This window comes from Macaca thibetana, chromosome 9 (genome assembly GCF_024542745.1).
Source record: "Macaca thibetana thibetana isolate TM-01 chromosome 9, ASM2454274v1, whole genome shotgun sequence".
NCBI classification, from domain to species: Eukaryota; Metazoa; Chordata; class Mammalia; order Primates; family Cercopithecidae; genus Macaca; species Macaca thibetana.
The window spans coordinates 16776785-16802772 of NC_065586.1; the positions used below are offsets into that span (position 1 = coordinate 16776785).

At 39.2% G+C, this 25988-nt stretch overlaps 2 protein-coding genes across 2 annotated transcripts in view; both read right to left on the reverse strand.

The window, feature by feature from the left end:
- Window positions 1–25988, reverse strand: part of RSU1 (Ras suppressor protein 1) — a 349246-nt gene that overhangs the window by 260375 nt on the left and 62883 nt on the right. The gene's annotated exons all lie outside the window — the stretch shown is intronic.
- Window positions 1–25988, reverse strand: part of CUBN (cubilin) — a 315954-nt gene that overhangs the window by 22514 nt on the left and 267452 nt on the right. Inside the window, exons 59-60 of the mRNA XM_050805391.1 lie at window positions 21365–21582; window positions 3593–3801 (exon numbers count right to left, since the gene is read on the reverse strand). Coding sequence (XP_050661348.1) covers window positions 3593–3801; window positions 21365–21582 — 427 coding nt within the window. The remainder of the gene's footprint in view (window positions 1–3592; window positions 3802–21364; window positions 21583–25988) is intronic.

The following is a 25988-nucleotide window of genomic DNA, read 5'->3' on the forward strand; positions in this document are numbered from 1 at the left end:
TCTCCAGTGATGCTGGTACAAGGTCTGGCACATACCCTTGCCAACTAACTCCTTCTGCAATGGATATGATGTGCATTTCGACAGAGACCGCTCAGTGCCATGCACAATTCACTAGGTGATTCAGTTACTGTAATTACTCTCCAAGTCAACCCTTTCACAAACAATCATGATAGAATTATGAATGAATAATGGAATTGGTATGATTTTACTTGTATAGCTAACACAGAGTTCAGTTAATTTAGCTTTTCTAATAAGCGATTTGATTATAATCTCTAAAACAAATCTAAAAGGAATCAAATGTCCCATTTATCACAGAAAAATCTCTTTAATAAAGAAAGCTCCACGCTCCACATTCCAAGGGCTATTCTTTGATCTGCCAGTTAACTGGTAGTTGGAAATGTTGCCAATTGAAGGAAATTGCTTTTCCAAGAGGGAAAACAAGAATAGTTCTGAACAGAATTTATTTGAAAAAAATGATATTTTATTTTGAAGCAAGAAAATAACTCCTTGTTTTTGATACTGCAGTTTCTGACCTGAATGAATTGCGGAAATTCAGAAAATGACAAGCTGTTTTGATGACATTATCAAATCACACTCCATATAAATGGATCTTGAGAGTAAATCCAATCAACTCTTCTAGCAGGGCCATACTCAAAATATTCCATAAGAATTTAAAATTGTAATTTTATATGCAAATCCATTATTTTTAGTTTTTAAGAAAAAGAAATTCCATAGTGCCCATGCCTATTTGGAATTACTCCAAGGGGGAAAAAAAAGGGAGGTAATTTTGTTTACAATTTATGTCAGGTACAGTGCTAAATGCTCTAGTACACATAATTTTAATCCTCAAAACTGCCTTTCATGTTAAGTACTATTATGTGATTTAAAGAAAAATAGATGAAGTGATGAGGAATCGGGAAGATCAGGAAATTTGTCTGACAGCAAAACTGGGTTAGAGTTCTCATACCGTCTGTCTCTAAACCTTCTTACCTTTCTGTAAAACCAGGGGAGCTCTCAACAGTTCTGAATTCAGCTTTAGGACTGCTCTAGTCATTTTGTTCTCTTCCAGTCTTTTTTTTTTTTTTTTCTCCGAAAGTATCTTACTCTGTTGCCCAGGCTGGAGTGCAGTGATGTAATTACGACTTACTGCAGCTTCTACCTCCTGGGTCCAGGGGATCCTTCCACCTCAGTCTCCTGAGAAGCTGGTACCATAGGTGCACACCACCACAGCCAGATAATTTTTTTTGTATTTTTTGTAGAGACAGAGTCTCACTATGTTGCCAGGGCTTGTCTCAAACTTCTGAGCTCGAGCAATCTGCCGACCTCTGCCTCCCAACGTGCTGAGATTACAGATGTTGAGCCACCGCACCCAGCCAGCCAGGTCTCATTTTAGGAAAGGAGAATTCAACCGGAATTGACATCCCTTGCTATCTTTAGTCTTTCATGAACTCCTCTGATCCAGCTTCTGTGCCAACACTTTATTAAAATGGTTGTCATCCAGAGTAATGAGGCTGGTCTTCATCTTTTCCTTTCTTGGCCTCTACTTTACAATTTAATTGTATTGACCCTCCATGCCTTGTAAAAGAATCCCCCTGCCCCTTGACTTCAGGGATACTACACTCTTCTTGGTCTTCACATTTATTTTTTCATGCCACATCTGTTTCTTTTCCTGCCCCTTTTGCCTTCTCCAACTGCCTCCCTGGATACCTTTCCTGGAGCTGAGAGCCTGACTCTGGAATCCATGCAGACTCCCTCTAAGAAAGCATCCTTTCTCCTGATGGAACGAAGGCTCTTTGCTGCATCCTCTCTATTCATGGAGCTGTCTTCTCACTGGAGCCCCATTCCATTCTCTGCCCACTGCAGTGTCACTTGTCTGTTTTGCTCTCACCAAAACCACACTGTTATTTTTCTGGTCTCTCAACCTTAGCCCTTTTCAGAGTAAAAACATAAGCATATAATTAAGTGCTCAAATGGGTATTCCCTCCACACATTTTCCTTCCTTTTCTTTTAAAATAATTTTCTTTAAAGTTTATTGCAGTGCTAGAACTTGAGTTTATCTTGCACCCCTCTTGCCATTGCCGCCATGGCTGCACCCCCGATCCACCTCCTCACCTAGGAGGGACCTCTCTCTGGAGCCCTCCCAGCTTCCTCTCCTTCCAGTTCCCACAGCTACTGATTTCAGGTTAGTCTTCCCTAGCTACTGCTCTTATCACATCACTCATTGGAAAACCTTCAACCACTCCTTATTTTCAGCCACAAAAAGTCTAAAGTCATTAGTTTGACTTTCAGGATCCTTTGTAATCTTGGTATTTCTTTACATAGGCCATCTTAGTTCTTGCTACTCTTTAGCACTATTCTGCTTCAATACAGCCAGCCTCTTTACTCTTTCGAGAACATGCACATATCAAGTTCTACGACTTTTTGAAAATGTTCACCTTGCCTGAATTCTCTCCTGTCTTAAGTTTTCCCTCGCTCTATCAAGTCTTCCTTGATCATGACAGAACTTCATGAACTTTCTTTCCTTTTAAGCTTGCACATTGCTTCAAGCCTGCGTCAAATGCATTCATTAGCGCTTAAATGCTGACTCTCCTGAACTGTGCATTCTTAATTTGCATGTGTCATCCCATAATTTTCTAATCAGACTTAAGCTCCTCATAAATAGAAATCTTGCCATACTTTTTATTTTTCCCCTGAGAGTGCAGTAGTAAACATTGATTGATGCTACTTAACACTTGTAATCTGAACCCATATAACCTGATAGGTATAATAATTTAATATTAAAGAGTCATTAAAAATTGAAGAGAGGTTTCTTGATTTACTTTCTTATTTTATTTATTTATTTTTTTTGAGATGGAATCTTGCTGTGTCATCCAGGCTGGAGTGCAGTGGCGAGATCTCAGCTCACTGCAACCTCCAACTCCCAGGTTCAAATGATTCTCCCGGCTCAGCCTCCCGAGTAGCTGGGATTACAGGCACCTGCCACCATGCTCAGCTAACTTTTTGTATTTTTAGTAGAGACAGGGTTTCACCATGTTGGCTAGGCTGGTCTCAAATTCCTGGCCTCAAGTGATCCACCCGCCTTGGCCTCCCAAAGTGCTGGAATTACAGGCGTGAGCCACTGTGCCCAGACTTGATTGACTTTTAATGGGATTTCAGAACCATTTTAATATCTAAACATAATGTGATAAGCAAATCTATAAGCCTAAGAAATAGACAAATTAAGAGGTGATTATTTGTGTCACTGACATTGTTTATTTCAGGATTTGCCAAAGATCCTTTGAGTATCTCTCTCCAAAAAACCAACCTTCCCATAGATTGTCTCTTGCAAGACACTGATGAACAGGAGATTTAAATGCTAATGTTAGAAGCCAGTCACACAAAATATCTGAGTCACCCATATTAAAGATTAATTTGATATGAAGATAGAGCATCTATAATATTAAATGTTGCATCACTGAAGTATAGGTCATTTTAAAAAGCAGTAGTACCTGTACTCACAATTTTCAGGACTTCCTGTAATGATATAAACTGGAATACACTATATTAGAGTCTGGGATGAGTAGACTCTGTTAAAAAAACAAAACAGGCTTACCTTTACATAATCATAAAGGCATCTTTGCCCAGTACTTGCTGCCTCCAGAGCAAATGTATTGAAGGTGAGGTGAATTACTTTGTTTACAGGTCCAATTATGATCCATACACAGTTTAAATTCTTGTCATACATTCCATTCGAATCAGAATCAGGAGAGGCAAAGGTATTATTCAAGGCTGTCAGATAACCACCACATCCTTGCTGAGGCCCTGCATTAAAACAAAGACACATCACTATGCAGACCAAACAGAACAGACCTTACATTGTACATGGAGCGTTTTTAAGAAGAACATAGTTTCCATTTTCTGTCACACTCTGAGAACATGATCAGATCATTCCCTCCTGGGCTCCCTCCTTTCCTCCCTCCCTCCTTTCTTTTCTTCCCTCCTTCTCCCCACCCCTCCCCGTCCCTCCCTCCCCCCTCCCTCCCTCTATCTTTCTCTCCCTCGCTCCATCTTTCCCTCCCTTCCTCCATCTTTCCCTCTCTCGCTCCATCTTTCCCTCCCTCGCTCTTTGCTTCCATAGCAGAGCCTTCAGGTGTCTCCTTCTTACTCAGAGTTGCTGAAAGAAGTAGGAAAACACATGGGGTTCTATATATGTTTTGGGGATTGCTGATGTGATTTATTGAAGATTTTCGTAGCCTTGAAAAATTCAATTTTATACAAAATCAAGGATTTTGCATAATAAAACTGGTAGAAAATGTGCATATGTTTTACTTTTATGTTCCGCTTTTATGAACACTGTCAGACTGAAAACTGAATTTATGAAGAATTTACCCAACACACCAAGAAAATTGCTGCCAAGAAATCTTGTATTTACACAGTGTGATAGAAAGAGGCTGAGAGGCATTTAACACTGCAGTCCAGTTTATATTCAGCCACACTCTATATTTAACTTTTTCTTTTCCAAAACACGAGAAGCTAAAGGAAAAAATCTTTATAGAAGAAAAAGGCCTTCTTTGAGATAAAAATTGTATAATTCAGAATAAAACTGCAAAGGAGAGAGAAAGAATAACCTCAAGACGATTAAACGGTCTACCATAAAAGAATACAAAAAAATCCTCAGAACATAAGATTTAGTTTTGTCTACTCCATGGCCTAAGCAGATAGCTCAGAAATGATTTAAGAAGAGCATAAAGGGATGAACAATTTATTGACAATTTTGAAAGCAATGGTGAGGATGAAATAAGCTCAGAATAGCCCTAGTAGGAATAGGGATTAAATTGGTGCTGAAAGTCGTGTCTGTAAAGCTTGCATTCTACACAAACATAGGTCATGGCTAGTTCCAGAGTTAAACTTCACTGGGATTGGCCTTCAGTCTATTTTTCTCATTCCATTTTCTGCTCACAGCGAAAGGACTGCTTTCAACATTAGGGGGCGCTAAGATTTTGTACTTGGACTTGGCAGGAAACATGAACAATGGTGGCTCTCCTCAACTCTGTCTGTAAACCCAATGGATGGCAAACGTACAGGGTGATTTTTGTTACAGGTACATTACTTAGTAGGTCAGGCTTGGCCTGTCCATAGCTTCTAAGTCAGGTGAAACCATACAGTATTTGCACAGTCAGACATTTCCTGAAGTTGAAATGCTTCCAAAGGCCCAGTTCCTGATGTATTCACAGAGGGCATCTAGGACAAAATTATTCTGAAACGTAAGCAATACGCAGTGCTTCACCACACGTGGCTAATGATTCTGCTCATCTGAACGGGGCCTGCAAACTACAGAGTTGGAGTTTGTGGAGTTTGAGCAGCTTTGATTCCAGTGTGAACTGACTGTTACTTAAGGAAACCACTTAAGCTTATTAGCATGCATAGTACAGAAGAACAATGACTGAGGGTGTGAATGCATTGATACATTTATTTACTACATATTGTTTAATATTCAAGAAACTATATTTAGTATTTAAGTAGAAAAAGATAAATGATAGTCCATTAGTAGTGCTAAGACATAGATAAATAATGATGACACAATTTAGAAAATGATAGGTTCAGTAAAAGAAGCAGAAAAGTCTTACATCTTGCAAAAAGATGAAGATTACTTTGGGCTACAAGGATCTCGACTGTTCCAAGGAGGAGGTGACTTGGATCTGGGTCTTGAAGCATAAATAGAATAAAACCATGTAGAAATGGAATTGGCATTGGCAATTCCAGTCTGAAAGAATCTTATGATCCAAGGCTAAATGGGCAAGAATTTACATTATATGCATGGGCAAGCATAACTCTGAGAAAACAACAGGGCACATGAAGGAGAATAATGAGAACCAGGATTTGGGAAAACACGATGGGGTCTTCTACAGAGGGCCTCCAATGCTGGATTATACAGAGTTTGGCTGTCAGACTGTGTTCTGTGGTTAATGGGATCTATTTGAATGATTTTTAATCAAACAAGTGGTAGAATCAGGATGTACTTGCTAATCAAGTCTTATCTAAAAATTGATCCAGAACCAGCATTTCACAAGTAAAGGAACGGAACTGAAGGAGATGAGACCAGGTGAAAGGACATTGCTGTAGTGAGGGCTGCAGGTAGGAGTGCTGAAGAGTTGGAGGTAGGTAGACAGGAAAATGCTGTTGCTGGGCATTATTCTATTAATACATCAGCTTCAAAAACTAAATGTTATTTATAAACATTCAAGCTATATATTTTATCACTACTTGTTTATTAATTGTTACTAACAAGTTCATAAGGGCAAGATGGCAATTGCACTTGGGCACAGTGAATGCCATTACACACACTTATTATGTAGTACTACTGCTATGACTAATGCCATACGGCAGCACACCCGCATTCCAGGGAACCCGAAACAAGTATCCTTAAATCACTGATGTGTTTGCCATGGATTGAGTGGTAGATAGGCTGATCCATCCTTCCTTCCTTCCTTCCTTCCTTCCTTCCTTCCTTCCTTCCTTCCTTCCTTCCTTCCTTCCTTCCTTCCTTCCTTCCTTCCTTCCTTCCTTCCTTCTTTCCTACCTCCCTCCCTTCCTCCCTTCCTCCCTCACTCCTTCTTTCTTCTTCCTTTCCTTTCCTTTCCCTCTCTCTCTCTCTTTCCCTCTTTCTCTCTTCTTTCTTTCTATCTCTCCCCTCCCTCCCTCCCTCCCTTCCCTCCCCTCCCTCCCTCCCTCCCTCCCTTTCCTCCCTTTCCTCCCTTCCTCCCTTCCTCCCTTCCTCCCTTCCTCCCTTCCTCCCTTCCTCCCTTCCTCCCTTCCTCCCTTCCTCCCTTCCTTCCTTCCTTCCTTCCTTCCTTCCTTCCTTCCTTCTAGATGAGGACTTGCTATGATGCCCAGGCTGGTCTTGTATTCTTGGGGTCAAACAATCCTTCCACCTCAGCCTCTTGAATAGCTGGGATTACAGATGCATGCCACCATGCCCAGCTTATTTGACTGATTTTTAATTCTTCAGTCCCTCTGTCTTCAGTCTCTCTCTTTGCACTGCACTAAAATGGAGAGTATATTTTTCTGTGCACTTGATGTTAAGCTTGGCCCTACGACTTGCTTTAGAATGAGTATTAGTGGTCATGAAGCAGTCAGAGGCCTTGAACGTGCTTATGTTCTGTTCTTGTCTTTATTGTTGTCTAGGACTTTGTGCTCCTGTGATCCACTAAGATATCATGTGTTGAGTAACTGCTGGTTCAAAGAAAAAGTGGATTCATGTGGAGCAGACTTATACCCAGACTCAACTTTACAGCCAACTACAGCCAACCCGCAGCCTGGAACAGAGGCAGGCAAGCTAGTCCGTGGACCCGTAAATGATAAAAACAAATGCTTTCATTATAAGACACTGAATTGTGGATGGTTTGTTATGCAGCACTGTCATGGTAATAGCAGACTAATACACACACTAATATTAACAGTTTGTTTGAGCTATCAAACTATAATAGAGCTCATTGCTCAATTCATAAAATATACACACAGAATAAAGAAAATGGAGAAGAATTATCATCAGATAATCCTGGCCAAAATAGTCAAATAATCGAAGTGAATATCATATTACATGAGTGAACAGGTATTTGTGTAGTGCAGGAAATAGCAATTGCTCTAATTCCCCCACTTTAGTGCTTAAATATAGCAAAACTGCTCTATGCAAAATGAAATGCAAGTGTATATGTCTTTGAGAAAATGTAATGATCAATATTAACAAAAGAAAGGTTCTTTCCCAAAAGGAGCTATTGCCACATTACTCTTTCTGTGTTTCAGTGGTAGAGAAATATCAACAAGGGCGACCTCTGTGACTATGAAATAGAGTCCCATGCATCAGAAAGTCATATATATTTACTATACTGCTATTTTGAAATTGTGTTTTTTTTTAATGTATAAGCCATCTTAACCTTGATATGTTTAGCATCACCAATCCATCATTTCCTCATTGCTACACATTTTTGGACCACCCAGACAGCTCTCATCCATCAGCACTGGCCTCATCAATCAGGTGTGTCAGTCACTCTCTAATGACACACCCTGTGTCCAAGAACAAATGTCACTCTAACTTTCTTCCCTGAATTGGAAATATCTCTCTCACACAAAAGAGCCATTTCTTCAGAGAAAATACATGTTTTGGCTAAAGGAATATGGGAAACACAACCCCATAATAAGGAGTGAGATCCAGGTCTACTTAATTAAAAGTCAGTAACCGAATCCCGAATTATTACCTTCCAATGACTAAACCTCAGAGTGAAGCTTAAGCCAAGATCCATCTGATAAGGGAAAAAATAGTTACATTCTCTAAGATAAAACATCTCGAAGGCTTCAGTGGAGTTAGATACATTTTTTAATCGTTATTTGGAGAATTGACATTCTATATGGCCGACATTTTCTTGAGGTTGTCTGGATAGTATCTCTCCCTGTCTCTGGTTGACCACTGCTGAGAAGGTGCACAGCGTGCTGTACCAGCAGATACAGAGTGGCTTGACTTCAGGCACTTTCCTGTTTCCAGCAAGCCATCTGTGGCTTTAGGCTGCAGCTGAAGGAAGCTTTACCGGAAACTACAGGAAGCAGAATACAAAGCCATTGAAAGCTGGTGCCTTAGGGAAATGCGAGCACACCTAGACAGCTTCTTTTCTACCACACAGGGATGCAGAGCTAGAAATGCATTTTCTGTGCATTTATACTGTGATTTATAAGGCTCCAGACACACAATTGCCCCAAAGCAGTGTATTCATGTAACAACATTCAACTACATTTCAGATAAACTGGTTTTGTCTTTTTCTCTAAAAGTAAACAGTGTTTATTATTTTACTTCCTAAACTCCGATGTGTGCAATACTTCAGGTATAATATTTATGTTATACAAGAAAAAAGTTAGTAGTTTTTGTAATGAGGTTTTTTTATTGTTTTGTTTGTTTTTAGTAGCTTCACTCAATTTGACTCACTTTAGTTATTCTAATTTGAAACCCAGCTTAATCTAAATTAAAATGTGTATTTAGTATGGTAATATTTAGGAATCATAAAACTAAAAGAATGGTAAGTTACTAAAAGAAAGGTAATTTCAGCAAGCTAATCAGTAGCTATAGTTAATAGAAAAAAAGCAATACTTGCATAAAGAACTTAGGAGAAGGAAAATTTTATCATTATCTTTTAATTTATCTTGTATTATTTAGACATCACTGAAAATGCTTTATGTATATATCGTTAGTCCCAGGGCATTTTATGAGAATCATTCTTTCCAACTTGGAAATTAAAAAAATAATTTACTAAGAAATTAAAAAATAATTTACTAAAAAAAATTTACCAAGAAAAAAAATACTGGAAAAAATTATTTCCAACTTAGAAATTAAAAAAATAATTTACTAAGATCGTGTTAGTTGATGCTGAAAAAGCACTTGGCAAAATCCAACATACATTCATGATAAAAACTCTTGGCAAACTAGAAAGAGAAGAGAAATTTCTTGACTTGATAAAAACCATCTGTAAAAACCTACCACTAACAGCATACTTAATGGTGAAATACTAAATGTTTTCTCCCTAAGATCAGGAACAAGCCAACGATATTTATTTCACACCTCTCTAACTCAGCATAGTATTAGAATTCTTGCCAGAATAAAGCAAGGAAAAATATAGAGAGAGACTGGAAAGGAAGAAATAAAATTGCCACTCTTGCAAGTAACTATTATCTGCAGAAAATCCCAAGTAATATAGAAAAATATTCTTAGAACTAATATGTGAGTTCAACGAGAACTCAGGATAAAGGAACAATACACAAAAATCTATCAAATTTTAATATACTAACCATTAACATGTAGAGACCAAAATTAAAAAACAATACCATTTATAATCATTCTAAAAAAATGAAATATTTAGGTATATACTTAATGAAGCATATACAAGATTATGTGATGAAAATTACCAAATAATGAAATAAATAAAAGAAGGCCTAAATAAGTCTAGATACATATATGTTCATGGATTGGAAAACTCAACATAGTAAAGACATCCATTTTCCCCAAATTGATGCATAGATTTAACACAATTCCTATAAAAATCTCAGCAAGGTTTTTCTGCAAACATCTAAAAGCTTATTTTTATTTTTATTTATTTGTGTTTTTTAGGATAGAGTCTTCCTCTGTCACCTAGGCTGGAGTGCAGTGGTGTGATCACAGCTCACTGCAACTTTGAACTCCTAGGCTCAAGGGATTTTCCTGCCTCCGCCTCCCAGTTAGCTAGGACCACAGGCAAGTGCCACCATGCCTGGCTAATTTTGTTATCTTTGGTGAAGACAGGATCATGCTATATTGACCGGTCTAGTCTTGAACTCCTGGCTTCAAGGGATCCTCCCACCTTGGTCTCCCAAAGCTCCAGGATTACAGGCATGAGACACTGCACCCAGCCTTTATTTTAAAATTTATATGGAAAGGCACAGGCCTTCAAATTGCTTAAACAATCTTCACAAAGAAAAATGAAGGGGGAGGAATCACTCCACCTGATAGTAAGGCTTACCATGTAGCTATAGTAATCAAGACAGTGTGATATTGGTGAGGAGTTAGGCACATAATCAATAGAATAGAACAGAGAACTCAGAAACAGACCCATACAAGTATGCCTAACTGATTTTTTTCAAATGTGCCAATGCAATTCAATGAAGGAAGGACAGCCTTTTCAACCAATGGTGCTAGAAAAATTGGACATCTGGAGGCAAAACATTGACTTCCACCTAAATCTCCTATCTAAACCAAAAAGAGCTCAAAATGGATCATAGACACAAATGAAAAATGTAAAATCATATAACTTTTAGAAAAAACAGCAGAAAAATCTCTGGGACTTTGGGGTAGGCAAAGAATTCTTAGACTTGGTACCAAAAACATGATCTATAAAAGAAAAAGTCGAAAAACTGAACTTCAACATTAAAAACTTTTGTTCAGTGAAAGGCCAATATAATGCAAGAAAATTAAAAGGCAAGATATAGACTTGGAATTAACATTTGCAAACCACATACTGACAAAGGATCATTGATTGAGAATATAGAAAAAGCTCTCAAAACCCAACAGCAGAAAAATAAATAATTCAATTAGAAAATGGGCAAAAGATATAAATAGATATTTCACCAGGGAATAGATATATAGATGACAAAAAAGCACATGAAAATTACTCACCATTAGGGAAATGCAAATTAATACCACATGAGATATTAATACACACCTAACAGAATGGCTAAAATAAAATTAAATAACAACAACAGCAACAATAACAGTACTCTACAATGAGATGACCAGGGAGGGATGCGGGTCCCAGTTATAGAAAGCCATGACTTACTAATCAAAATAATACAAGCCAGAGCACGATGGAATAGCATCGTAAAGTCCTGAATGAAAATAAATGGCAAACTAGAACTCTATATTCAGAGAAAGAATCCCACGAAATTTAAGAAAATCAAGTCATTTTCAAAAAACAAAAACAACAAACATTTTTTACCAGAAGATCTCCAATAAAAGAAACACAAAAGAGAGGTCTTCCAGAAGAAATACATTAATCCCATATGGAAGCATAGAATTTCAGGAAGAAAAGAAAAATAATAGCAATGGTAATTTTACATTATTAATAATTGTGTAAAACAATAAAAATATTTTGTGTACCTATTATGAATGTAGAATTAAAATACTTGGCATATATAGCACAAAAGACAGGAAGTAGGGGTTTAAAATGTTCCAAGGTCCTTGGATTGATTATTGATTATAACATGGTAAAAGTATCAATTTTAAATTAGATTCTAACATATTAAGGTTGAATACTGTAATCTCTAAGGTAACTACTGAAACAAGAGTAACAGGATGTATAAATAATAATTTTAAAAGGGGAGTAATAAAAAAGTGATTAATTTTAAAAACAAAAGATAGTTAAAGGAAAATAAGAAGAGGTGGGACAAACAAAACACAAATAGTACAAAGGTCTATTTAAAACTAATAATGTTAGTAATTTTATCAGATATAAACACATTAAATTCTCCAATAGAAAGACATTGCCAAACAAAAGTCAAATATATTCTTCAGGATAGAGAAAAGTTGAAAATAAAAGGGCTTAAAAATATATCATGCAAATATGAACCACAAGAAAGCTATTGGAAGTTATACTAAATCAGAACAAGTAGAAATTAAGGCAAAAAGTATTTTAAAATGTTATTACATAATGATATGAGTCAATCCACCAGAAAGATACAATAATTATAAATATATATGTGCCACATTACATGGCTTCAAAATAAAAAAGAGCAAAACTCTAGCCAAGATGTTTCTACTGAGCTTCTAACTCTCTTATCTGACTACTTACTGAACACTAGCTGGATATCCTAAAGGTACCAAATTCTGCAGATAAAACCCAAAATTTTTATTATTTTATTCTGCAAAGCACTATCCTCTCCTAGTAATTTTCTATTTGAATAGTGGTGTCACAAGATATTGTCCAGAAACCTTAGGAGCATTATTATTTCTTTTTCCCAAGCGGCTTCTCTCAAATGGAACACTGTGTTATTGATTCAATATTTTGAGGATTTCTCCTTTCAATCTCCTTTATTTTCATGGTACCACTGCTCTTATCATCCCATGCCTAAACTATTGCAATACTTTCCTAACTTTTTCCCCGGAATGCTGCTTCAAAACATCACCCCCACAGGTGCTAGGATGTGCTTTCTAAAATAAATCTGACTAGATCATAGCACTCTCCAGCTCAAAACAATTAATGGCTCCTCCTTGCACATGATACAGGGCCCTTCATGTCTGGTCTTTGCGTACCTCTCCTGTCTCAGCACCTCTTGTTCTCTGCCTTATGCCCCAAAGCATTACCAATGTTCAGGTTAGTGGGCATCCATTGAAATGGGATGCACCTGTAACTTTGTACATGTGTTTATTTTTCTCCATAGACTGTCCATTTTCCCAATAAATGCCTCTTTCTTTTTTTTTTTTTTTTTTTTTTTTTTGATACAGTTTCACTCTGTCACCCAGGCTGGAGTGCAGTGGTGTGATCTTGACTCACTTCAACCTCTGCCTCCCAGGTTCAAGTGATTCTCCTGCTTCAGCTGCCCGAGTAACTGGGACTACAGGTGTGTGCCACCATGCCCAGCTAATTTTTGTATTTTTTGGTAGAGATGGGGTTTCACCATGTTGGCCAGGCTTCAAACTCCTGACCTCAGGTGATCAGCCCACCTTGGCCTCCCAAGTGCTGGGATTACAGGCGTGAGCCAGCATGCCTGGTAAATGAATGCCTTCTTATCCTTCCAAAGTAATACTATTTATAGCTAAAAATTCTCGCATGTGAAATGAGTGACAAGTATTTTCTAATTTAATCACTGAACCCTATAAGGTCATTATTATTAGTGTACTGTTTTCACAGATTAAAAAAAAAAAAAAAAAAAAAAAAAAAGACAGAGTGGATAAATAAATTGTCCAAGATCAACCTCATTGAGATGTACAAACCGAGTTTGTATCTGGGATGTAATGCTCCATGTTTACCATCTTACCCACTGCACCATAATTCAGGACTCACATTCTCTGAGGTGCATCCTCTAACAATCCTGTGTCCTTTCTTCCACCGAATATCCAAGTACCATAGATCCTTTCTTACGTGCTTTCAGTGCCCTTTTGCATACACTTCTGTTAAAAAACTTCCCTGGGGGCTGAACACAGTGGCTCATGCCTGTAATCCCAGCACTTTGGGAGGTCAAGGCAGGTGGATCAGGAGGTCAGGAGTTCAAGACCAGCCTGACATGGTGAAACCCCATCTCTACTAAAAATACAAAAATTAGCCAGGTGTGGTTGCATGCGCCTGTAATCCCAACTACTCAGGAGGCTGAGGCAGGAGAATCACTTGAACCTGGGAGGTGGAGGTTGCAGTGAGCCGAGATTGTGCCATTGCATTCCAATCTGGGCTACAGAGTGAGACTCCATCTCAAAAAAAAAAAAAAAAAAATCATCCCTGGGTATTTTTATCAATTGCCACAGAGGCAATGAAGGCTTATTAAGAAAATCATGAGTTTGGGGACAGTCAAACCTAGTTCAAAGCTTGGCTTTACCTCTTACAAACCCTTTGACCACAGACAAATTACTTAATCTCTGAAATTCTTCTTTCTTCCTTTGTGAAATGGGCTAATTCCTGTCTTATGAGGTAGTTCTGAGGATTAGACGAAGTAATATATGTCAAGCAGCTCATGCTACCTCTGGTAGGGCACAGACTCAGGGACAGGCAGTTATTTTCATGATGCCCTGGAATTTCCTGACAAGTCTTTACTGGTGAGCGAGCAAAATGTACAGCTACCAAGTAACATTAACAGACTTTTCACAAATTAGAATGAAGAGAAGAACGCAGTCCCACTATTATATTTCTTAATTTATTTATAACAAAAGAACGCTTTAAAATTTTTTTGCTGACTGCCTATATTTTGTTTTTATGTTCCTGGGAATACTGTATCAAATCCAGGCTGATCTGAGTAAGGATGATGATGATTATAGGGAATTTATGGGTACAAATAATTTAACCCCAAATAACCAGTTACCTGCGACAAAACTGGGTTGCGTCTCGTGTTTTAGATCACACGGAATAAGTGCTTCTTCCCAGCACCTGTTCCCTTCAGTGTTTTTCAAAATGGTATCCTATAATTTACCATTAACTCCACTGTATCACTTAGTTTGGTCTCCACAGTACCATCTGGTTTTATTTTCACAAGGACAACCCCACCCTTCAAGACCAGGAGTGGCAATCTAGTCATCGGTGGGGGCACAGACTCCGGTGTTGAAATATATTTATTAAGAACCATTCCTTTCTTCTTGCTGATTTGGTATTTAACTGCTGTCTACTTGCTTTTGTAAAGTTTTGGTGAACCAAGCATTTGTTGGTTTCTTTATCCCGTTCCCACATTCTCAGCTCAGCAAAAATCCTTTCCCCATAAAACCCACAAAGAATAACCTGAAGATAACCTTGTCTTTAGTATCATCCCCCAAGGGAAGTCTAATCACCAGTAAAAGGTACAGGGCTGAAAAAGGACGGAAATCAGCTTAGTTCGTTTTTTCTTTAAATGGGTTTACAGTTTCAGCTCATCTCATTCTCAGACTTCATCACAGGGAGCAAATGACATTAGGAAACCAGAAAAATGACATTCCTTGGTTGCTTTTGAGCAATACCCTCATTATTGCTAAACTGAGGGTTATTTGATCAGTGATTTATCAAATTATTCAAGTTACAATTCAACTTCCTTATTGCATTTATACTTCTAACAGTAACGTGAGCTGCCAACTTCAATCAGGCTGCCAAGAGGTAACCAGAGACACACACATATATTTTTTATGCCATTAAATTTTTAAGTTTATTCTTGTATTGTTGTATTGTATATGTGCCTCATAAAGTTTAAATTTAACACCAAAACTGGGAAACTCATACTAGAAGGAGAAGTCTGAATTGGACACGTTAGATTTTTTTTCCATTTGTTGTGACTATGTTCTCCATCTTTGTGGCCCTAGACCCTCTTCAGCTTTCTCTGCCTCCTTCTTTCTTTCTTTCTTCTCTTCTTCCTTCTCTTTTATCCCCTTCAACTTCCTCCTGCCACTCCCACTGTCTTCCTTTAGCGTGTTTGAGAGACATTTTCCAGATGTGAAGGTAATAGGCGAAAACCCATAGGCGACACACACAGATGACCTAAATATTGAGTGTGATCCGGGATTCCTAATTCTCTGAGGATGAAAGTGGTTCCATTTACCTCTCTGTGTGCATCTTACCCAACAGTTATATAAGCCAGGATTGAATTTTGAGAATGAACTGAATCTAGATAAAATCTAATGTGTTCTATACGGTATATTATTATATCACATTATAAAATATGATTTTGAAGTAGGCACAATTTATCCATTTATTCTGTAAATCACTCATATGGACAATATTGATGGAGCAACAATTGTGCACCAGGCCTCTGCAAGGCCTGAGGATTTAATCAGAATGTAGCTTTTGATTTCAGATTTAGATTATAAAATGTACTTTAGGATTTGCCGGTTAGGTGTCAGTGCAAAGTGGGTAGGAAAAAACAAGAAATCATTGTAGCATGATGTGGTCCTGTTGAGAATGTTGATCCCTGCCCACCCCACCCTCAGCCATCCCCCAACCTTGGAAATAGGGTCCGGGGGGGGGGGGGCTTGAAAATTTGGGATGTCAATATTACTTTCTAATACATGGAGTCTTTCACTCTGACAGCTAAGGTGCTTTCCAGAAATTATCTGCTTTATCCCCATCACATTCTTAAAAGATAAACAGTTGTAATATTTCAAATTGATCAGTTTTTTAGTAGATAAAAATTGAGTTCCAAAATGTTATAGGGCTTTTCTAAAGCCATATCAGCTGGCAATGATATCATGCATCAATCAGCTCTTTCCATCTAGACATATTTCTTTGTTTTTTTTTAGATGTAGTTTTTTGCTCTTGTTGCCCACGCTGGGCACAATCTCAGCTCACCACAACCTCCAACTCCCAGGTTCAAGCAATTCTCCTGCCTCAGCCTCCTGAGTAGCTGGGATTACAGGCATGTGCTACCATGCCTGACTAATTCTGTATTTTTAGTAGAGACCGGGTTTCTCCAGGTTGGTCAGACTGGCCTCGAACTCCTGACCTCAGGTAATTCACCCACCTCGGCCTCCCAAGGTGCTGGGATTATAGGTGTGAGCCACCATGCCCAGCTTCTTTTTTTTTTTTTTTTTGAGATGGAGTTTTGCTCTTGTTGTCCAGGCTGGAGTGCAATGGTGCGATCTCAGGTCACTGCAACCTCTGCCTCCCGGGTTCAAGCAATTTTCCTGCCTCAGCCTCCCAAGTAGCTGAGTTTACAAGCATGCACCACCATGCCCAGCTAATTTTTTGTATTTTTAGTAGAGACAGAGTTTCACCATTTTGACCAGGCTGGTCTTGAACTCCCGACCTCAAGTGATCTGGCCAAAGTGCCAGCACTACAGGCATGAGCCACCATGCCCAGCCTACCTGACCATATTTCTACATTTGTTGGACTGTAATTCATTCTGTCCTTGTTACATATGTGCTTGGGTATTTTTGCCTTGGTCTCTTAGCAAAGGTCTCTGAGTCTGACCTTAATGTAACCTGACTCATTCTCCATGTGACAAATACCCCAGGTGGAGGAAGGCAGACAGTGGCCCTTGTCGTCAGCATGTGTGATCTGGGTAACAGGGGCTGGCTGGGAGCTTTGAGTCTAGGTGAGAGGTGAAGCCAGCTGAACTTCCAGGGTCAAGTGGGGACTCAGAGAACTTCTCTGTCTTACAAGAGGATTGTAAAATACACCAATCAGCACTCTGTAAAAACATACCAATCAGTACTCTGTAGCTAGCAAGAGGATTGTAAAATGCACCAATCAGTGCTCTGTAAAATGCACTAATCAGCAGGATCCTAAAAGTAGCCAATCGCAGGGAGGATTGAAAAAAGGGCACTCTGATAGGACAAAAATGGAACATGGGAGGGGGCAACAAGGGAATAAAAGCTGGCCACACCAGCCAGCAGCGGCAACCCACTCGGGTCCCCTTCCACACTGTAGAAGCTTTGTTCTTTCGCTCTTTACCATAAACCCTACTACCACTCACTCTTCGGGTCCATGCCATCTTTAAGAGCTGTAACACTCACCACGAAGGTCTGTGGCTTCATTCTTGAAGGAAGGAACCAACTCCAGACACACAGGCACTGCCACCGCTTGTCCCTGAGGGTGTGTCTTCCCCATCTGTCTTCCTGTGCTGTCCCCCTGCTGTCTTGCAGGGGACACCCCTCAGTCTCTCCTTGGTAACTCACTAATTGAAATGCCTGCAGACCTCCCAACTAATAGAGCCAAGTTCCATTTTTTACACTGAAGTTTTGCTGAAGTGTTATAGAATACATCATTTTAGAAAAAAAATGAAACAACGATGGTACTGCACAGAAAATAAATAAGTTTACTGAAAGCCCCTGCTCTAACCCTATGTGTAGAAGTTTGGTGTGTAGTGTGACGTGCATATTGTGAATAGACCAAGCAACTCTCTGGTATGAGACCCCCTCAGGAAGAAGAACTGGAGACTCTGATGGTTAAAAACACATTTGCAAGTGTGAAGTGCTTTGTGCAGGACACACATAAGCAGAGTCAAGGCTGGAGCCACCTTACTGGTAAAGGAAGGGGCAGTAACTAAACCAGCAGAAGTTAACAGAACAGAAGGTGCTTAAAAGCATCCGTTCTGCCTACAGGCCATGCCCACTTAGCCAAATCCACAGCACCAACAGCTTTTTAAACTTTATAGGAGTATAGAAGCCATTGACAATCTGATGCAAACTACGAACTCGGTTAAGAAAAATGGTCCGATTTGCAGATTATTTCAGTTTCACAGATTGCTGCAGCCCAGTGTAATCATTTTGCTGGTTGCCAGCCATTCAGGATCAATTATTCATATAGCGTTGGAGCACATGGGGGAAACAAGCAGGCACATGTCCATTGCAGTTAGAGATCAGCTCCTGCTTGCCAAATGTGCTTTTTCCTTACCTCACATCCCACGCACACGGGCCTCCAGCAGCAGAAGTTGCGAGGAAAAAGGAGACCCAATTTCACTACATGTTTAGTAATTAGCAACTAGGGATAGTTCCCCCAAATTTGCTGTGACTCACTATAAATGCACAAGACGAAATTAACCTAATAGTCACATAATTATATAAGCCAGTCTCTTCATCGACTCCTGAAAAATTGAAGCAGATGTACATAAAACATTGCCAAGTGTATAATCTAAATAGCAAATCTGCAAAACCCTACTTAGTGTTGTAGTTAAGATTGAAACAGAAATGTCATAGACTAAAATGGTCTCCTCTCCACATCAATTATTTACTAAGTGAAGATATTGTTTTCCAGGCTGAACAAACAGTCTTGTAAATGAAAATCTACTATCTGGCCCACAAAGTTGTTTTCCTCTCTTTAGGAGAAAGACAGGGTTGTTTTACGTAAATGAGTTGGAGGTAAAAGGGGCATCCTATTAGCCAAGTTTGTTTTCATCCAGAGCTATAACTAAAAGACTCTATAAACCTTACAATCAAAGCAATTCTTATTGTTCCTTCCCCCTCTCCTCACTACAAACAACAAAAACCACAATGAAACAAAATTTAAAAGTTATGCAGAATGATCAATAAACTTGTCAGTGTGGTTTTGAAAGCTTTGGAAGACCACTGCAATGCAAAATCATAATACTTAGGTTTTCAGTTAAATATTACCATCGAAGAGTAATTACAATGACTTTTTAAGTATTTCCAAGTGGCTGATGGCATTTATGCAGATGAAAAAGAGGTAAAAATCATCTTCATGAAATACAGGAGTAACAGGATGCTGGCAAGGAATTCCGTTTCTACATTCTCCACTTAAACCTTTTCTCTAACTGTGGCCAGCGGAAAACAGTAAGTGACTGTAATTGTTCAATGACTCACGCATAGACAATGCTTCTGACACTGTAAGACTTTTCCTTCTGTTAAATCACAATAGGTCTAAAAATGTCTTCTTTGTGGCTTGGAAAGACATAGTAATTTAATGAGGCTAGGGAACCCTGGCTCACTTGAGAAGCTTCATGCAGATAACAGCAGCGAGGGGAGTGTTAACACAACAATTACCATTTTCTTGTGAGAATATATTAGGAAAAAGAAAAACAGCTTGAAAGGTAGCAAAGCAAATGCAGACATATGACATTTGGTCTAAAGTCTGTGCTAAAGGCAAGAATATATCCTTTTTTTGTGCAAAAAAAAAAAAAAATAACTCCAAAGGAAAATTAATTTTTCTTTCAAAAAGCCTTCTGTCTTTTGTATGCTACTTCACTTACACTATTCTATTAGGGCAACGCTCTCTGACTGGCCATGAGACTTGCTTTCAAGTTACTGTTGGAACAGCTAAGTAGGGGAGGTGGTAGAGGGATTTTCTGATACAATTTGTCTTGAGGTGTGTGGTTTACCGGGAAGCCTTCAAAACACAATGTCTAATTGCTTTCCTCAATGCATGAAAAAATTCGCATGCCCAATACCAAGAAGTTGAAGGTAAACCGTGTTTTGCATCAGAGAAACAAAGTTTATCCACACTATGGGAGAAAGAGAAAGTTTGAAAAGGGAATCAGGGTTATTATTACAGAAAACTGCCTGGATTTTTCTGAGTCGTCACAGAGTATGAGATTTGTTTGGAGAGCTGTGCATTTTTAGAACATTAATCACAACGATATTCAAATGGAAAAGGATCAAAAGACTTTCCAGAGTCGAATATTAATGATCTTAGACTGTGTCACTGATGCTGTTAGAATAGCCAAACAGGTAGTTGATTAACTACCTTTTATTTTAAATTATTCAAAGTTCTAAGTTAATTGGATCTGGGTGATTATTTCTCACAGGCAGTGTTTGATGTGGATAATTTATTTCTCACATGCAGTGGGAGTAATCTGGGGCATATTTTCAGTTTATCCTCTCACCTAACTTTACCTGCTCCCCTATATCACCCTCTCCAGTCCAAATTCTTTCTCAAGCATCAGCTTCCAACTAGACAGTTCCATTTAGACAGGTCTTCCAACTTAAAATACCCCAAATTACATATAACATTTCTCCCTTACATCTTAGTCTCCTAAGGCACCACCATCCAACAAATTACCTATAGAAAGTCATCCTCAATTCACATCCTCATTAAAATATCATCAGAGTCCAAACACTGTGCTTCCAATATATTCTGCCTTCCATCTCTCAGATTTCTGCCCTTCCCCTTATCTCTTTCCCCTCTGGGTTCATCCAAGGCTTTGACACTTCCCATCCAGATTTCTATCATCAGTTTCTTCCTTCCCATGTTGTAGGTTCTTCTAGCCTTCCTCCACTGTGCTACCGAAGTGATTTTTTGTTTGTTTGTTTTGTTTTTTGAGACAGAGTCTCATTCTGTCACTCAGGCTACAGTGCAATGGTGTGATTTTGGCTCACTGCAACCTCCATCTCCTGGGTTCAAGCAGTTCTCCCACCTCAGCCTCCCAAGTAGCTGGGATTACAGGCACACACCACCATGCCCAGCTAATTTTTGTATTTTTGTAAAGATGGGGTTTCACCACAATAGCCAGGCTGTTCTTGAACTCCTGACCTCAGGTGATCCACCCGCCTCGGTCTCCCAAAGTGCTGGGTACATTTGTTGAGTGATTTTTTTACAACATTAAAATATGTCATACATTTTTAAAACCAAGCCCTTACATGGCATATTCTTCTAAGCTTCAAGGAAAAGCAACCATAGTCAGTTGGGGAAAAAATTAAGTAAAGCAGAGAGGTAACAGTCCTGAAAACTGGATTTACAAGCCCAGAATTCTTACCCAATGTCTGCCGGAAAGATATCTTCCAGCCTCTTGCTGTCTGAAATGAGTCTGTATTGAATACCAGGAGCATACTATTATTCCTGCTTTTCACGTTTGGTGGGCGCTTGGAACCACAGAATTTGCCAAGAAGGGGATCGCTGGTATTGGCACCATCATAAATTGCCAGGTAGTCATGCGAGCAGGAGGTGGAGGGAACCACATCAAAATCACTGAACCTGTGAAATGTACCTTGTTAATGCTGATGTTTCCATCTGGACTTCTATTAAATTGTAGCTTTAGCTGTTGCAAAAAATGACAAGGAAAAAACTACCAGTAGAGCATTCAAGACTCACTTGATAGGAAATATTAGAAATCAAACAGTACTTTACTGATCAGTTCAAAAGTTTAGGTAAATTTGTTTTTAGTAATTACAATATGCCAAAAACTGTGATAGTAGCTGGGGATGTCAAGGTGAGTAAGATACAGTCTTACCTTTCAAGGAATTCACAGTCTAGGGCATATTAAAGTCCATCTGAGATCAAATTTTGACAAGTTGAACAGATATTTATTATCCCAGCAATACTTTAGTTTTTTAGGTCTCATTAAAAATACCGTATTTACTCTTCCCCTGTTATTTTATGAGATGAAGTAGAACTTATGGGAAGCATGCTAATGTAACAGAAGATATGCTGGCTTTAGAATCATAGCTCCATTCTCCTTCTCACAGTCTCATTTTCCTCTTCTAAAATGAAGTTTATATTAAGGTCAGGTGAAGAACAGGAAATTCACATTTAAGATCTCTGTGGTGGTCACTGACACTTCTGCACATGGTCCCAGCTCTCTGCCTCCCCAGCACAGACAGAATTGCTCTAGGCGCACACTATGAGGTTTGACATGGCTGCTAGGAGTTGCTTTGACCACAGAAATGTAAGCAGAAGGGATACATATTACTTTATGGAAGAAGTTTTACAAATGACTACTTGCTTTGCCACATTGCCTTCCCACTGCAGTGACGATCATGAAAGCAAATGTAAAAATGAAGCTTCCATCAGCCTGGGTTGTTGGATGACCACGATGAGTAGAGCTTCCACGCCAGCCCACGCTGAACATGCTCATTCGAACGAGAAATAAACTTGTTGAGTTAAGCTGCTGTGCCGTGGAGTTGTTACCATATGCATAACCTATCCTGACACATGCATCCCTAAACTTTTCTCTGTCTTATACTGTGTTTAATTTGGGCCTTATTCTTTGTCATTTTAAATAACGATTTCCAGAGTTCCTGAACAAGCAAGGCTTCCTACATGGTTTTACTTTCAAGTTTTATGGTGGGTTTTTATAGCTTATTTTAAAAACTTGTTTAAAAAAATAATAGTTGATATCCTGTCCTCATTTTTGTAGGTTCTTCTGCTTTTTCTTTTTTTTTTTTTTTTGAGACAGAGTCTCACTCTGTTGCCTAGGCTGGAGTGCAGTGGTGCGATCTCGGCTCACTGCAACCTCTGCCTCCCTGGTTCAAGTGATTCTCTTGCCTCAGCCTCCGGAGTAGCTGGGATTACAGGTGTCCACCACCATGCCTGGCTTTTTTTTAATTATATATATATATTTTTAGTAGAGATGAGGTTTCTGCCATGTTGGCCAACCTGGTCTTGAACTCCTGACCTCAGGTGACCCACCTACCTCAGCCTCCCTGGGCTGGGATTACAGGCATGGGACACCATGCCCAGCCTGCATTTTCAATTTATTTTGGCAGTAGCTCTAACAGATAGCTCACAATATGGAATAATTTTGAAAATATATAATAAATGCTTCCTTTTAACAGCCTTGAGGAAAAAAAACTGTTAATTTTTTTTTCTAAAAGGTTTTGGTTGGTTGAAGGTTTTCAGATTGATGATGAGAAACAAGATGAAAAATGTATTGATTTTCTTTTACCACATATAATATCTAATGTTATTGTAAAAGATCAGGGAAGAACAACAGCTAGATAATTTTCAACAACACTGCATTCATTTTCATTCTCTACAGACAACACATTTATTTTTCACAATAAGAATCCACAAAGAAAGATAAAATCTGAGTTTCTAAGAGGACTTAAATCTGCTTTGGCTTTTTATTTTACATCATTTTCCCAGGAGAGCACAGAAGAGATCTGAACAAGCCCATTAACAGAAAAACTTGTGTAGCCAGAATCTTTTGAGAGCCTTGGTAGAAGGATTTATGTTGTATTAAGGTCTATATCTTCTACCACATCTAGAATCTTATCTGTTTCATAGAATGTAGGCTTTTAGTGCACAATAAGTAATTTTCTAAACCTGCAGATGTAGGCTGGGTGTGGCGGCTCACACCTGTAATCCCAGCACTTTGGGAGGCTGAGGCAGGTGGATCACTTGAGGTCAGGAATTCAAGAGCAGCTTGGCCAACATGGCAAAACTTCATCTGTACCAAATAAAAAAATATATACATATGCAAAAAAAAAAATTACCCAGGCTGGTGGCACACACCTGTAGTCCCAGCTACTCGGGAGGCTAAGGTGGGAGAAATGCTTGAACCCAGGAGGTGGAGGTTGCAGTGAGGTGAGATCATGCCAGTGCACTCCAGCCTGGGTGACAGAGTGAGAGCTTGTCTCAAATAAACAAATAAGTAAAATAATAAAAATAAAATAAAATAAACATGCAGATGTAAATTTGATTATGGTGAGCTCCAGGATCCAGACTGAAAACTGAAAAAAATTTAGATTATATATGTGTGTACATATATATAAAAATATATATATGTGTGTGTATATATATATAAATATATATGTGTGTATATATAAAAATATATATGTGTATATATATAAACACATATATGTGTGTGTATATATGTGTGTGTGTGTATATATATATAAATATATACATATGGAGAGAGAGAATATATAACATACCTCTATGAGGTGGTGTGTATACCATGGTCGGAATGCTTGTGTTCCCCTAAATTCATATGTTCCCTAAGCTAATGGTATTAGGAGGTGGGGCCTATGGGAGGCGATTAGGTCACGGGGGAGGACCCCTCACAAATGGGATTAGTGTTTTATAAAAGAGGCCCTTCCAGCTCATGAATATACAGCAAGAAGGTGCCTTCTATGAGCCAGAAAACAGGAGCTCACCAGACAACGAATCTGCCTTGATCTTGGACTTTTGCGGATTTTGGTTGTTTATAAGCCACCCAGTTTATGGTACTTTGTTAAAGCCACCTGAACAGAACAAGGCAATAATCCTACACATATGTGGCTCAAGCCTGTAATCCCAGCACTTTGGGAGGCCGAGACGGGCGGATCATGAAGTCAGGAGATCGAGACCATCCTGGCTAACACGGTGAAACCCCGTCTCTACTAAAAAATACAAAAAACTAGCCGGGCAAGGTGGCGGGTGCCTGTAGTCCCAGCTACTCGGGAGGCTGAGGCAGGAGAATGGCGTAAACCCGGGAAGCGGAGCTTGCAGTGAGCTGAGATTCGGCCACTGTACTCCAGCCTGGACCACAAAGCGAGACTCCGTCTCAAAAAAAAAAAAAACAAAAAACCAAATAGTGGGTCACAGTAGCGAATGGCTCCCCCTCACACTTCCACGCCTGGGCAGGCATACTTCATAGGCCTCCTGCTCCTGGCCATCTGACAGTTTCTGTTCTTTTGTCCCCAGGACCTAAAGGACACTCTGTTTTCCTACAAATAGTCCAGGTAAGAGCTGCAGTTTTCTTCGAGGCCCAGCCTATAGCACAGTTACTGCCTGATACAGGGACCAAATCAGGCTTGATGAGAGAGATCTTTCAGTTTGAGAGCCAACTGATACACGAGGCCTCTGGAAGTAAACTGCAGGGAGTACAGGATCTTTAGGGTGGAAAGTGATCACAGACAAATAGAGGGGAGGTAGGTAGGTAGGTAGGTGTGGCCTTAGCCCATCAGGCTTCTATATGGAAAGTCATATATGACCATAAACTATATTACCGTTCAGTTTCCCACCACACGCCGTACATATATCACTGAAATAGGCTGTCAGGTGAAAATAGTCTTGAACTTTGTCATTCCGGAGAATAGGAGGTTTCATCGCCCTCATCAGTCTTGTTGGGAATAGGTAAGACTGGGGAGAAAAGTGATCAATGACACAAGCCATCTCTCAGAGCATCAGTTTTGAGTTTTTGCACTTTGGGAGGCCAAGGCGGGTGTATCACTTGAGGTCAGAAGTTCGAGACCAGCCTGACCAACATGGTGAAACCTGTCACTGCCAGAAATACAAAAATGAGCAGGGCATGGTGGCGCCTGCCTGTAATCCCAGCTACTGGGGAGACTGAGGTAGGAGAATCTCTTGAACCTGGGAGGCAGAGGTTGCAGTGAGCCGAGATTGCACCACTACACTCCAGCCTGGGTGAGAAAGTGAGACCCTGTCTCAGAAAAAAAATTAAAAAAGAAAAGAAAAGAAAATGTATCCTTTGAGAGACAGTATTGGGAAACACTGAGGACATGGTGTTTGGAGGAAGACTGGCATGAATACACATTTTGACTCTTTATGTGTGTGTTGCTTGTGGAAAGCGATTTGATCCTTCCAAGCCTCAGTTTCCTCATCAGTGAAATGGGAATAATCTATACAATTCCCCACAAGTATACATATGTAACAAA